The following is a 16,237-nucleotide window of genomic DNA, read 5'->3' on the forward strand; positions in this document are numbered from 1 at the left end:
ACGGCAATAAGAGACTCAAGGCGGGCATTGGTCCACTTATCAGCGACGAGGGTGCTCTTATCACGGACGACAAGGAAATTGCCTCTACTTTAAATAAGTTTTTCAGTTCAGTTTTCACAGTAGACGCCAATGACACCATCGAAGAGCATCAAATGTCAATCCAAAACGCACTAAGTGATATGCATATTAGCAGTAATGAAGTGAGAGATAAACTTAATAAATTAAAAACATAAGACTCCCGGCCCAGACAATTTCTACCCTAAAATACTAAAAAATGTGATGGATATAATATGCAGCCCTCTAACATCTATCTTTAACAAGTCCCTACAACAAGGAAAGGTTCCAGCAGACTGGAGACTGGCTAACGTGACCCCTATATATAAAAAGGGCAGTAGAGATCAACCAGGTAATTATAGACCAATTAGCCTAACCTCTGTCTTGGGAAAGATCCTCGAATCATTAATCAGAGATAGGATAGTTGAGCTCCCAGAAACTAATAACGTAATTAGGAACAGCCAGCATGGGTTTAGAACGCGGAGATCATGCGTGACAAATTTAATTGAGTTTTACGATTCACTTTTTGAAATGAATAATTGTACCAGGTCACTTGATATAATCTACTTAGACTTCCAGAAAGCCTTTGACAAAGTGCCGCATGATAAACTAATGACAAAAGTAAGATCACTTGGAACTGACGGAAATATTCATAGGTGGATACGTTGCTGGTTAAGTGAGAGAAAGCAACGAGTCGTTATAAATGGAGTAGAGTCAGACTGGGCTCCAGTGACCAGTGGTGTTCCTCAGGGATCAGTGTTGGGACCAGTCCTATTTATTATGTATATTAACGATATCGATGTTGGCCTGAACAACTTCATTTCTAAATTTGCAGACGACACAAAAATCGGCAACACTATATTAACTGAAGAAGACAGAATTAGCCTTCAAAATGACCTTAATAAAATCATCAGCTGGTCAGAAAAATGGCAAATGCCCTTCAATGTAAGCAAATGTCAGGTACTGCAATGTGGGAAGAAAAACAAAAGGTATGAATACGAAATGAAGGGCCAAATCATTAGCAAGTCCTCACTAGTTAAGGATCTAGGCGTACTAATTTCAGACGATCTGAAATGTTCAAATCAATGTATCTCTGCCGCCAATAAAGCCAACAGGGCCCTAGGCTTCATTAAAAGACATTTTACATATAATAGCAAAGATATTATAATCCCCCTATACAAAAGCATAGTCAGGCCACACTTAGAGTTTGCAGTGCAGTTTTGGGCGCCTCACCCAATTAAAGATATAGAAATATTGGAAGCGGTCCAGCGTAGGGCTACCAAGTTAATCCCGTCCCTGAGGAATAAACCATACCTCGAAAGACTCAGGGAATTGAACCTATTCTCTCTTAGAAAACGGAGACTCAGGGGACAACTGATTGAATGTTTTAAGATGCTAAAAGGCTTTAGTAATACTGATTCAAGCAAGCTATTCACAGTAATTGCCGAGACTGTAACTCGAGGAAATGGTATGAAGTTGCAAGCAAGGAGGGCTAATCTTGATACAACCAAAAATTTCTTCACTTACTCCGTTGTAAGCGAATGGAATAAAGTCCCTGGGAATGTGATTGAGAGTGGTACCATAAATATATTTAAAAAGAGACTGGACATGTACCTCGACGCAATTGGTATCGTTTAGTTAGGATGAAGCAATTATTGCATATTCGCGTCTGCATTCATGTGTCTATTAGACACAGACAATATTGTAGAATATAAATAATAGATAAAAATTCTTTTCATCTTTTTTTATGTACTTTTCAAGGTCATTTTCATTTTCGCTTGGGCTCATTTTTTATATCAAGCTTTATACACTACCAAACAAAATCACTATACAGTACTTGCTCCAAATTATCACATTTAATTTTACTCCAGGACTTGTTTCAGTACAGGACGATACAAAGAACTGAACACTACATCCCCTGAAAGATCACTTTAACTTTTCACTCCAACACTGGTATTCTATACTAGAAGATACAATACGGCCCTAAAGATTGTCATAACTCTTATCTTTTGTCATCCACAAAATAACATCATACATCATGCTACAACCTCCCACAGCCTTCTGCTATAGTCTGTCTCTCTTAGTGATAAACGAGGATATAAATTAAGCTACAGAGGACTCATGTTTCCACAACTTTAGCTTTGTTTTCGTAACTGGCAAGTTATAGATGTTACTGTGGAAAGGATGGCCGGAGAGGGAGTGGATGGAAAGGGAAGAGGGAAAGGAGGGATTTGAGACGGAAGGGAAGTGGATGACGAGGAAAGTGGGAAGAGAGGGAAGTGAAAGTGGAAGGGAAGGGAAATTGGAGAGGGCATGTGGGAGAGTACAAAGGAGAGCAAACAGCGACAGACCTATTGGTCATTTCAAAGCTGATTATTACAGGATAGGTTATAATTAACGTAACTGTTTTATCTGCCAAAGACAAGGATAGGAAAGCAGGACAGGAAGGGATGTAGGGAAGTGGGGGGATAAGTGGGAGAGAATGGAACTGAGAAAGGGAAACGAGGCAAGCAGGAGAGATGAGAAGTGGGAAAAGGAGGAGGTGGAATGGGAAGGATGTGGAAGATGAGAAAGTGGGAGAAGAGGTATGTGGGAAAGGGGGAAGTGGGAAGTGGTGGAAGGAGTGGGGGAGGGAAGAGGGAGGAGGGGTACAGAGGAGTACAAAAGATAGCAAACAGCAAAACACCAGTTGATCTGTTTCGGGCTTTTTTTTTTTTTTTTTTTTTTTTTTGTAGGGAAGAGTATAATTAACTTTTTTTTTTTGGATTAAAAAAAAAAGGAGAGAAAAGCAGGAAGACTCACACTCACCAAACCCTTCAGACGATGCCGGCAGGAAATAATGAGAAGGGCCACTATACATCATTGAAACGCTGTCATGGAAATTTCAGAGGAGAGAGGGGAAGGAAAACATATTATTCAATATATACTTACCTGAAAAGTGAGTGAACATATTGAAATGAGAGTTTGATGAGAGACACTTATGCAAGCAATTTTTAGGGGTTATTCCTTTATCTGGACGTTGCTACTCACCAGATATAGTACTAATTTTTAAAAATCTCCTGGATAAGTATGCCATCAAACCCCCAGCTGTCTGGAAGTTGCCACTCCTCACCCTGCCCTTGGGTGGGAAAGTAGGTCCGGATGATGATGATGAAGTAGGGTATCACAGGTTAAAACATTTCAGGGCAATTGCATCAATACGTTTACAACTCTGGTGAAGAAGAAATGCTTTGCTTCATTTGACTAGAATCTTTTGCCAATATATTTATGATCATTGCCTCTTGTATAATTCGACTGATCAAACACTGAAGTATTTATCGACAGTCCTAATGTCGTCCCCTATAACATCTGGGCGGGATGGGAAGCAGGAGTGAGCGGTAAGAGTGAGAGGAGGGAGATGGGAGAGGATGGAAACTGAGAATACGGAAAGGGAGGAGAACGATGCTGGAGGAATATGGGTGAACGAGCGAACTAATAGTTGTCGATATGAGGTGGTGGGGGAAGCAAATGGATGGGTGAAGGTTTAGAGGGGGAGAGGCCTTTGAGCAAAGGGAAGTAGAGGGGTAGCGAGACATATGGAGGGGAAGCAGAATGAAGATGGTGATGCAAGAAATTGGGAAGTGACTAATGTGTAAGAGGTGGGGATATTTGTGAAGGCAACTTGTGTTGTGGAAATGTAACACGTGCTGTGGATAACCTGAGTGTGACGCACTATTACTTGCGGTAATATGTGTCACAGGGTCTCACTGCTTTGCAAGCCGACAAGTTTATGTATGTTGGCTTTTATGTTGCAGCACCATAGTTTATTAAGCAATCATGAGGCAAGAGATTTTACTCTTCCTCCAGTAGTCTTTTTGTTAATATATATATAAGTAGCGTTTATAATATGTTGAGTCTTCCATTAATTTGGTGTGTGATGCTGTATTCTTTTTCTCGTATGAATGAAGTTTTTGTATAAATAGCCTAGTCTTAATAATATAATATTAAGAAAAGGTGTCATCTTTATAGTATTGTGATAACTGGTCAAGTATTCATTTATATTAAGAACTCTTTGTTTCGTGCGATGACTGTAAATCTTTTTCCAGATAATGTTAAGTATTTAATATCTATTACTTTCTCCAAAATTATGGTATAATTAGGGTACTACCGTCGCATAGTCTCGATTAACTGTGTGTGACCCCAGAGTTCAGTGTTTACCTGTACCCCATATCTGTTGGATCATAACAGGGTTAAAACTAATACTGTTAGAAGAGAATATCCCACAGAATATCCCTTCCTCTAATACTTACCCTCCCCTTCTCTTTTCGATAAGCGTTGCCCCTATTTCTTTTTTCTTTTTTTTTTCTTTTTTACCCCGTTAATCTCTCCCATTGTGCTCCTGCTGAGATCCGATTAAACAATGTGTGTCCTTGAAAAAAGAGGGAAGATTATGTTATTGATGTCAGTTTTTTTTTTTTTCCCTAGCTCATTCAGACCGGTGAGAGGATTTATCATGACGTGTAAAGATGAAAGTTTAAGTAACAGAAATGACATGAGATCTGAAGAACAACCGAACCCCCCCCCCCACACACACACATCAGCTATTTACACATTTTCATTATTATGTCCCCTCACTCCCCTTCCTATCCTGCTCCCAGAAACCCCGTTCTGTTACTGCAGCTCTTACTCTAATTCATTACTTTCCTGCTGTCCCTCTTCCACTTTTAGTGTCTGACCTAACATTAATTTCCCCTCTGTCTATTATCATTCATGTTTCTTTTCATATTTTCTTCTTCCCTATCATCACTTTCGTCGTTTTCCTGCTTCCCCTTCTTCATTGCCTCGTTCCACTTTTTGAAAGACTGTTCAGGCATATGCTTCTTTTCCCTTTATATTTTCTTTCTTTCCCATTTCTCCACTTCATTCTCTATCTTTTCCTTGTATTATGTAATCTCTTACTCTTTACTTTCTGATCTAATCAAGATTACGTGGGAAATTATTTGAACCTTACCTAATCTACAAAGCCCTTCACGTGGCTGAGAGAGAGAGAGAGAGTGAGAGAGAGAGAGTACATAGGAAGTACAGATAACAAATGACCCATGACGAGGTTGTCTGCTGAAAAAAAAAAAAAAAGGCTGATTCTACTAAGATGTAACCAATGTGTTAGAAAAAAAGTGGAGAAAAGAGGAAGGTTTTCCTCCACCCAGCACATCATCCGGTAAACCTGGATTAAAAAAAAAAAAAAAAAAAACACCAAACTTGTTAGAAAGAACAAGCATGGAGAGTTTACTGGAGAGGCAGAGGAGGAAGGACTATGCACTCCAAACTATCAATTCTGCAGATATCAAAAAGAATGTTTTCGGTATTACATAAATATCTTCTAGTCATAAGCATCACTTTAACCTGGAAATAAACAAGGATCAGTTAGATACAGCCTATTGTTTCAAAATATTTGACTAGCCGAATTTTAAACGTATCAGAAGCTGCTGCACTAACTGCTGCTGCTGGTAGCCTATTCCGTTTTGTTAAAATGGTTTTTCCTTATATCACTGTTTTATCTATTGCTTTTGAGTTTCATTTAATTTTTTCTGTCAACAGTATCATAATGAATTTCGGAAAATAAATATTCACATCTAACATCGTCTAATTTTTAAGGATTTTTCATTACTTGTATGATATCTTCTCTGAGTGTTTTTTTTTTTTTTTCAAGGAAAACTTATTTAGTTTCTTTTTTTTTTTTTTTTTTTTTCCCGCTCTTCGAAGGGTAAATTTCGCAGCGAAGAGATCACTTTTCTGGCTCTGCGCTCCACCCTCGACTCCTCGAGTCTGCCTCCGTCCAAAATAAGAATTGGGGACCAGTGCTGCAGACAGTGTTCTAAATGTGGTCTAAGAAATGATGTAAACAACTTAGAAATTACACTGGGCATTAACATGATCAAAGTTCCGTGCGATAAGCCACAAGCATTTTGTTTGCCTTGTTACTTGCTGCTATACACTGAGGTTTTGAGGTCTTCTACTTCCGTCATTGGGGTATTGAACATGTTGTGTTGATATCTTATGTTTATGCAGCCAAAGTGCATTACCGTACAAATTTTATGTACATGAAATTTCACCTGACATTTTTCACACCACTTTATTAACTTATGTTGTTTTATGTACATGCACAATCTGCTATCGTAGTTTCTTTGTCTACAAATTTCGTGTTATTTGCAAATTTCGCTACCTTAGAAGCGAGTCCATTTCTAGATCATTGGCATACATATTGAAGAGAAATGATCCTAGAACTGTCCCATGAGGAACTGCGCTTGTTTCAACTAACCAGTCTGATGATTCGCCATTTATCATTAAGCGTTGCTTGTGAAACGTTTACCAATCACCAGTCTATGAACATAGTTTGTTAGAGAGGCCGTTGGCTTTTACTCCTCCCAGTAGTCTTACATGGGTGACCTAATCAGAGGCTTTCTGGAAATCTAGGTTGATGACATCTGAGAGAGAGAGAGAGAGAGAGAGAGAGAGAGAGAGAGAGAGAGTAGAGGACGGGGAAGGATAGGACAGGTGACTCTGCAGGGGAACAGAATCAATAACGGAAACAATCCAATTTATAACACACACAGATTTTCGTACGAAGACAACGGTCAGTTGGAGCTACGGATAATGCAAAGAAAATGAAAGCGGATGGAAAAAAATTATTAATGCTGTCTCCTAAGCCCAATTTCGGCAGACAATGAATGTGGTTGCGTATCTTCCCACCCCGTCAGCTCTAGCGATGATAATACTCTGACAAAAATATATGCATTGCAACATCTCGACTATCATATGAATCATACTCAGTAGATATCCCTTTCTCATTAGTATTTAACCAGCATGGTGAAGGGATAATTCTTATTAATACTTTCTTCCCGACAAGTCTGGTTCTGCAGTGGACCAAATATGGACTGTTGCAGTAATACTATAAATTCCTCAATCCTAACTCACTTCGTCTTCCCTTCTCATTCATACTTTTGATTTTCCTGATCTTTCTTCCAATTTGTCCCTCCTTCTTCCTCTCTTATTCCTCGCTCATTCCTCTCCCCTTCCCACATCTCTTCCAGAGCCCTCCATCTCTCTCCTTAATCTCATCTCGCCAGGAGACATTACTAGGAACTGACTTGGCCTGAGGTGGAATGTGTGAATTTTACTTGAAATGTTGCCGAATGGCGGTCGTAATGGACGAGTGGGGGGAAGGGAAAGTAGGGAGCAGAAAGTGTAGAAGAGAGAGAGAGTACAGGAGTGTGAGGTTATGAAGAAGGAGAAAGAGAGAGAGAGAAAAACAAGAGATGGTCGCAGGGACGTCAGCAAGAATAGGACGAACTCAGCACAATCGTGTTTAAGGAAGACGCGGAGGTGAGAATGTGTAAAGAACAGGTGTAACGAAGTACAGAATTAAAGAAATTGGATGGTACTGGACGAACAGCAATAAAGGTAAGCAATTTTTAGGACAGAGGAATTAAGAAAAGCTAATGAATAAAGATAAGGCTATGAATGATTAAGTGAAAGTAATAATGATATAGGGAGAAGGTAGTTTTCATAGATAAGCTAATACGCATCAAAAGCAAAACGGGGTTTTCTGTTCATGGTGTATATTTGGGCTTTATTTAATTTGTTTAACGATTAATGTTCTCTTAACCCCAAATCGTGAAATTTTGGTGACACCCTATGATCAGTACCATATTCTTTGTTGCCATTACTCAATGAAGATTTTATAATTTTATGCTGTGTAGCTAAAAAAAAAATACTGTTTTGATGTTAATGAATTTTATGTCAGAAAATGTCTTCTTCTAATTCACAAGATGTACGTAACGCTTCCTGATTTCTACCTCCCCCCCCCCCCGCCACCATCACTGGGGAAACGTCATCGTATGCTGAGAGCATTTTCCCCATGTACGTGTTGCAAGAGAATTTCACCATAAAGGAGTAACAGCTTGTGGCCCAGTCATCAATTATAGTCCATCCTCACACCACTGCGCCAAGTAAGTCGTTTTCAGGTACCAAGGGGTAAGGAAATGCTATTATTTCTAGCAGTTCTTTAGGATTTGCGCCGCTGCACCTCGCCGAAAGTAGCCTAAGTTTCTGAAAAAAATCATTCGTTTTATGCTAACATCCATGGTCATATAAAACAAGCCAGCGATTGTTAACAAATTTTGATTTTAAATGTAACATAAATTAAGAAATACATTCATTCATTCTCTTCAGATCAGGCCGAGGACATCTTGCCTGTCCTTCATGTAAGTTGGATCAACGGGAGAGAGCTGTGATTCCAGGTAAAACAGAAACTTTTAATCCCGTATGAATCATATCCGCCGCATGTGACCATTTCTTCCCATCTGCACCTCATTCTCTCTCTCTCTCTCTCTCTCTCTCTCTCTCTCTCTCTCTCTCTCTCTCTCTCTCTCTCTCTCTCTCATAAACATACAACAGGTATTGGTGCAATCACTCAAATACTTCTTACTATCTTAAGAGACCACCTTTGAATTACCTTGAACTGAGCTGAACATCACTGATACCTTTGCTGAATAGTGATATTCAGCACAATACAAGGTGATTTAAAGGTGGTTTTGCAGCTTGGAAAACGTTTGTGATAAGTCTGTTTACGTCTTGTGGCTCTCAAACATCTGCAGTTTATAATTTTTGGTTCTTTGTTAAAGCATATCTGGTATATATTGCACACATAATTCTACTAGACAGACTGCCAGACCTGTATAGGAGCAAAATAGTTTGAAATACTACTAATACTAATAAAAATAATTTAAAAAATAGGTTTAGCATAGGAAGGAGGGAAAAAGTAGAAAGTACAGAAAATCAATATTTACTATACCACAGTAATAACGAAGCATCTATTGAACTACTAAGAAAACACGGAGTTTTGCCAAGTCAAATTTAGTGTAAACAGTGTAATTTGCCCTGCAAATATCGGGAAGATAGACATCAGTGGTACTGCGAGCCGTGGAAGAAAAGTCGGAAAAATAAGGATAAAATCCAGTGGAAGTTCACTGTTTCGGATTATAATAATAATAATAATAATAATAATAATAATAATAATAATAATTCTAATAATAAATAACTGATTGTTATTCAGAAAAGTTATAATGCAATGCATAATTTCCTTATTTTCATGTAAAAATAGAATATTTAAGATCATCGATTAAACCATTTTTTGTTTCAGTGTTCTCTACCTAAAATTAAATCATGTAAAATTTATATACACGTATAGGCAAACACTAAACAAACAGCTGGAAATGGCGTATAAGGGTTTGACTATATAGACCCAACTCAGCTATATGCTAGCGTTGGCAACAATATTCTGTATCAACTCTGGTTTACCAGAACCGGAATGGAAGAGTAGTTTGTGTATTAAGCCAATGTAGGTCACATGTGATTTGCTGCAACCCGGCGGTACCGATACTAATCCAGAATGAGCCCATATTGGCCCAATAACTCCATGTTATCTGGGCAGGTGCCCACTAGTGATCTGGTTAAGGGACTCAGGTTGTAAATCTGCATCCTCCAACTGCATCCTCTTCAGGTCTTCTTCATCTGACGCTGGCTGTGTCACTGCAGTATGGCTGCATTTCTTACTATGATCTTTTTTACTTCCTTGCCAACACCTGGGTCACAAGACCGACGACTCAAGCGGTCAGCATTGCCATGCATCCACCCAGAACGGTGCTGCACCTCATAATTGTGCTGGTCTAGCTTCTGGAGCCGGCTTGCCAGTTGTCCTTCTGGATTCTTTAAAACAGTATATTCAGCCACTTCAGTGCCACTTGGTTTGTTCTGATGATGAAGTAGGACACATACAATTAGCGATGGAAGAAATCAAGGCTCTTCATTGCTGCCAAGAGCTCCTTCGGGTCACACAATGATTCCACTCCGGTGGGCTGAGCTGCTTACCGTAATACGCCACCACATACTCTTTCTCATCCATCTTCTGCAACAGGACTCCATGGTCACTAGCATCACAGTCCAGGATGAAAGGCTGACTCTGATTAGGGTACGGCAATACTGGAGAGCTTGCCAATGGATGCTTTAGTTCATTGAAGGCTTTCTGCATCACTGCTGTCCATGCAAACTTCTGTTTCTAACCCAAGACCTTGTGCAGAGGTGCAGCTATCGTTGCAAAGTCCTCGACAAAACGCCGGTAGTAGGTACACAATCCCAGGAAACTCTGCAGCTCCTTCATACACACAAGTTGGAACCGGCCAGTTTTTCACAACTGCCACCTTCTCTGGATCAGTACGGACTCTGCCCTCGCCTACGATGTGTCCCAGGTACTTTCACTTCCTTCTGGAATAAGTAGCACTTCTTGGGGTTCAGTTTGAGGTGTGCTGCTTGGATCATGTTGAACATCTCTGACAGCCTCCCCAATTCCTGGTCAAAAGTCCATCCAAACTCAGTGACATACCTCGTCCAGATAGATAAGAGCTGTCTGCCAGTGCAAGCCTTCCAGTACACGATCCATGAGACTCTCAAAAGTAGCTGGGGCATTGCATAGGCCAAAAGGCATCACTTTAAACTGCAATGAAACCCACCTATTCGAAACTCCTTGTCCTTCTCCACAACCTTGACCTGGTGGTATCCTGCCTTCATGTCTCTGGTGGAGAACCACTTGGTTCCTGACAGAGCATCCAAAGTGTCATCAGTTCATGGCAGGGGGTTTGCATCCTTCACTGTCACTTCATTCAGGGCTCGATAATTTACACAGCACCTTTCTGAGCCATCCATTTTCCTTACCAGAACAACTGCTGATACCCAAGGACTGCTGGACTTTTCTATCACTCCTTGACTTTGGAGATTCTTCATCACCTCCATTTCTTGCCGTTGGGCTGGCACCATCCTCTGCGCTGGCTGTTTAATCCGTTGGTGATCCCTGGTGTCAATACTATGCTTCACCAGATCAGTGCACCTCAGTTCTAGGTCTCCGGTGGAAAAGATATCAAGAAACTTCGTTAGGAGCTGCCTCAACTTCAGCACTTGTGAGCCATCCAGGCATTGGCAACTCCTTGATAATAGTTCTTCAAAGTGGTCTGGCAGATACCCATCTTCTTTGACTATACTCTATTTACAGGCCTTCCTCTAGTGCCACTCAGGGTCCACCGCCTGATATAGTCCTAGAATCTCTCATTCGTTGATCTTCTGTGGCTCACAGGAGAAATTGGCCACAACAATCAGCACTTCACCTGCACTTGTTTCCACCAAATTTCTCCTCACCATCACTCCGGTCTTCGTTTTGCACCATACATTAGGCTCCACTACCCTTCGACAGCTGTTAAAAGGGTCAGTCACCTTGCACTGAAGCAATAGTTCTGATTTTGGGGTATCACTATAGTGTGGAGCACCCTCACCTCAGCACCGGAACTAGTATGTCTCACTGCTGTGAGGGAAACCGACCTTCCTCAAACCTTCAACTTGTTGGAGCAGAAGTCCAGCTCACATCCCATGGACATCAGATTGTCAAGACCAAGAAGGAAAGGATCCTCTATCTTGGCTACATAGACTGATAGCATGGCATCTCGCCTTGCCTCTTCATTCCGGACATCCAGGAGTTCCCTCAGTTCTGTGCAGTGCCCAGTTCCACCACACAATTGTTCTAATGACTCAGGGAGATACCGATGATGTAATACATTGGGCCTCATAATAGTCTGCTATGAGGCTGAATTAGTCACCAGGGAACACTTCTTTTCGTCTACTCTTCAATCTATTCACACACTGTCGATTGCAGTTCTTTTGCATTTTTTAGGTGGTGAGGCTATCTGGGAAAAGCTGGCTGGTGATTGCCAATTAACATGAGCCTCCACTAGTATTCTGCTTCTTTCTGGTCTTTTGCAGCCTTCTTCTTATCCTCCTTTTTCTTCTTTGGACACTAAGAACTGAAGTGTCCCATCTCACTACATGCCCAACATGCATTTGTTACAATTGACAACCTCAGCAGGGCCCGACAGCAGAGCTGGTTTACCCCTGCCACATCATAATGGACCCATCCCCTTACCCACACCTGACCTGATCAGCTGATCAGATCAAATGTGGGAGAATATCCCCCCAGGGCTGTGTCATCAGTTATTAATTTACAATTTCCCTCCAGTTATTTCTATCAAGCATAGACATCCCTCTCGCATCCAACGCTCTCTTCACACTGTCCATCCATCCTATTCGTGGTCTTCCTTTCAGCCTTACACCTCTCACGTCAGATCTAGTTATCTTTTTCGAGATACACACTTCAACCAAACAAAGCATTCCAGAATTATTTTCCCCCTTTAGTAATATGGACCACCCTATACACACACACACACACACACACACACACACATGTATATATATATATATATATATATATATATATATATATATATATATATATATATATATATATATATATATATATATATATCATCAGCTGTTTAAGTATCCACTGCAGGACCGGCCTTTCCCGATCGAAGTCGGGACGATACAATGTATCTCTACCAAGTGGCTTAGGCTGTCTGGTAGAGATTGTATGTAGGGTGAGAAGTGCTTGTAAGTGTAATTGTAGTGTTGGAGTGGCTTTGGACTTGGGATTCATCTTGGAAAAATCATTTCACCTCTCTTGTAAACTCTGCTTCCATGAGATTAGGTGCAAAGCCAACTCCATGCCTTCTTTACCCTCGCACAGTTGTTGACTTCATACACGGGTTTTATTCACTCCTGTGTAGATTACAATTCTCATGTGTGGGGAAACTCCCCACATACAGCTCTTCTCAACAAGGAGGAGTCAAAGGCATTTTGTCTCACTAATTCTCCTTCTCTTACTGGCTCCTTTGAACTTCTGTCTTATCATAGCACTTTTGCATCTCTGTCTCATTTCTATCGCTACTTCAATGGTCACTGTTCTTCTGAACTGACCGCATGCATCCCTCCACCCCTGCAGCGGCCGCATAGCACCCATCCAGCAAGAAATTCCTATCCCTCTTGTGTCCAACTCTCTAATGCAAGAGCTAACCGTTACTCCCAGTCCAGTCCTTCATGTATGCAAAAGTTTAACTCTGGAACTGTCTCCCTCTGTCTGTATTTCCTACAGTCTATGATCTCCAGTCTTTCAAACGTCTCGAAATGAATGGATCTTGAATTTATCCCTGTCATTACCAGCTGCGATACCGAAGCTGGTATTTTTTAAGTTTGCCCATCTGTCCGTCTTTCCGTCTGTCTGAGTTTCTGTTAGCATGATAACTTCGCAACCGTTGAACACACACACGCACAATTTTACAGGTGCGTAGTAGGGACTTCGATTAGAAAAGTTCGAAATAGGTGAAAGTAGGTCAAGGTCTGTGTGTCTGTTACCACGACAACTTTGCAACCACTTAAGATATCATCAAAAATTTTACAGGTGTGTAGTAGGGATGAAAATCTCATAAGATCAAGGTCAAGGTAGTTCCGAGCAGCGCTACATATGTATCGGTTTGTGGTTGGTGTTGTTTTTGTTTTTTCTTTGAGGGAACAGTTTGCGGGAACCTGCCCTTTGGTTTCTTCTTCCTTCCATAAAAAAAAAAGGCAACAATGAGCATAGCATCCTGAGCGTATTAATACTATTATTATTAATCTTTCTATAGTCGAGATAACGCTACGATTCTATTCCAACTCACACCAGATTTGATTTAACTGGGCGTGAGTCTCAGCAGCCTAAGGCAGTGAATATATGGCTATATTAAAATAATGGTAAGTCAGATTGATCTTTTCGGTAGCATGACGTCTAAAAAAAATATATACTTGCAGTGAAATGGTTAACCCGAACAAATAACGCTTGGGTTGCGGTATGGAAGTCATGATTGGAGAGAGAGAGAGAGAGAGAGAGAAGAAAGTCATTGCTCATACTATTCCATATGAAAGAGACACTTATTCATTGTTCAGAGAAGTGGTTTGGTGTAAGAACGGACGAGAGTTAGTGCCCAAGCAGGGCAGGGAGCAGTTGGATTCTATGAAATTCCTTAAAACAGCCTCAGCTGATTTTCCATGAGATCCACCGACATGCTACAACACATTCTGCTAATACTAAGATACCAGTCCTGAATAAGACAGTCCGGCTATGTATTTTAGATCAGTAAAGTTTGTTTAAATGACATTCCGGTAATTACACTACTGCCTGCCCCTGCCTGGGATAGAACTTGCCTCATTTCGGACCACTAGATCATCGCCTCCCATCATGCTGTAGCCTCTGTTTCATGTTCTTTTCATACTTCACCTTCCTCCCTTGCATCCTTTTATCTTGTTTTGACAAGGTAATTCAGTCTTGCATAATCTTCCAGCTGTTGCCTCTTTATTTTTTGCTCATTGTACACTTACCTTTAGTCTCTCCATTCCATAAAATTTTGTCTCCTTCCGAGCGTTGTATATATAATACTGACGATACTTTGAATTAGCAACATGTATGACAAAATGAATATACTGTACAGCATAATAGGTGAAGTTCATCGCTAAAGAAGAAGTGCTACAGAATCTCACTGAACAAGGATAATAGTTTTAATGTGCCAGATAAATGGCAGAGGTAATAGTGTTACGAACTTTTAGCAAGGCATTGAAAAAACGGCTCTCCAGGAAATTCGATCGTGCTTCCCCATTCCTGTTCTTGTTGTGACACCTCTCGTATGCTGCAGAAGAGGATTCATGCCATTATGGAAGAGCCTATTTGGCCATTTTCAGTTTTCCTTAAGAACAGACGCGCAAGAGTCGATATACCACGCAGGACCCTAGTTATACTCCTATGTGAAAAGGGACTGGGGATAAAACAATTTTTGTCCAAGAGTCTGATCAGCTCAAGAATGTGAGTCAGGTTCTTCCCACTGAGAACTGGACGCGATAAGTAGTGTATCACCGACTCCCAACACTCGTATGGTAATTTATGCAAAGTACCCGTGGAAAGTCTGGGAACTATAAGGGCCTTTTATTGAGTGGTAGGGAGTGCTCAGACTTTCCTTGCCTGCCAGCCTAACATCTCGCTTTATTTGTAGTTGGCAGCACTCTCTGATGCTTCTACCACCACGGACTGTGGAGGGCGTCAGTGCTACGTGGGACATGTAGAGAGAGCATGCTTGTTATGAGCTGCTGGAGTGATGATGCTTCTTCCTGGCAACACCTCAGAATGGGGTACAACAATCACACTCGGCAAGAAAGGGTTCGGAATCTTGCCCTGAGGGAGGCAAAAATGTCGGTGAAGATCTATTAGCATACTGGACAGAGCAAGTCAGCCGTATTCAGCCTCCTTGCAAGAGCCAAGAATATACTTCAAGATGAAGTTCCATCCTGTCAGTCTGTGCCAGGGTGTCCCAGAAAGACTCCAGCAGCTACTGACAAGTTTATCAAGAAGCACGTATTAATAAATCCACGAATCATAGCAAGACAATTGAAGCAGACAAACCCCACCCTCAAGTGTTGTAGAATGCACCATTCAAGTGTGCTGCCAGAAATACCTGAACCTGAGCTGAACCTGCTTCTTCGCTCCCCAATCAGAAAACTCCTACTGACTAGCAAGATGCATGCTGCCCGTCTCAGTCTTGCATGAAAATACACAGATTTCTTCACTGAGGACTGGAAAAGTGTCGTATGGAATTATAATTCAACTTTCCTGTGTGGTGCAGTAAGGCGTGGCAAGCCGAGACGTCCCTCACACATGAATCCCCTTGACCCCCGGTACATGCAAATGAGTCAAGCACCCTTCAGTCATGATTTGGGGTTGCAGCAGTGCAGAGTTAGCTCGAGGGAGATTTTATTTGCTCCCCAAGAACTTGATGTTGAATGGAGACTGCTACATTGAAGTTTTTCGTGACCACATGATGTATTTTTATGAGATCCACAACTGCAAGTGCTTCATGCAAGATAATGCAATGTGTCACAAGGCAAAGAAGGTCATGAAATGGCTGTCAGGCAAGCAGGTGAACGTCCTTCAGTGTCCCGGAAATTCTCCTGAACTGAATCTCGTCAAGGAGCTCTTGGCCTCACATGTAGTTTAAACTCCAAAAAAGGACACCTTATCAATTCATCGCCTTCTTGATGCCATCAGAGACATCTGGTGCATGAAGCTAACCTTGACTACCGCAGAAACCTTGCTGACTCCACGCCACGTTGTAGTCAGGCTGTTTTGAAGGTACGTGTTGGCCAAACACAGAACTAAATAAAGAAGGTAATTTTTACCCATTCCTTA

The 16,237-nt window shown here is 41.1% G+C and overlaps 1 protein-coding gene across 1 annotated transcript in view; it reads right to left on the reverse strand.

Moving 5' to 3' along the window:
• Positions 1 to 16,237, reverse strand: part of LOC145418140 (zinc finger BED domain-containing protein 5-like) — a 44,778-nt gene that overhangs the window by 6,870 nt on the left and 21,671 nt on the right. The window contains exons 2-3 of the mRNA XM_080286663.1: positions 11,472 to 11,666; positions 9,649 to 9,846 (exon numbers count right to left, since the gene is read on the reverse strand). Coding sequence (XP_080142789.1) covers positions 9,649 to 9,846; positions 11,472 to 11,666 — 393 coding nt within the window. The remainder of the gene's footprint in view (positions 1 to 9,648; positions 9,847 to 11,471; positions 11,667 to 16,237) is intronic.

Source organism: Coenobita brevimanus, chromosome 112 (assembly GCF_032717465.1).
Source record: "Coenobita brevimanus isolate Jiangsu-jjx chromosome 112, ASM3271746v2, whole genome shotgun sequence".
NCBI lineage: Eukaryota > Metazoa > Arthropoda > Malacostraca > Decapoda > Coenobitidae > Coenobita > Coenobita brevimanus.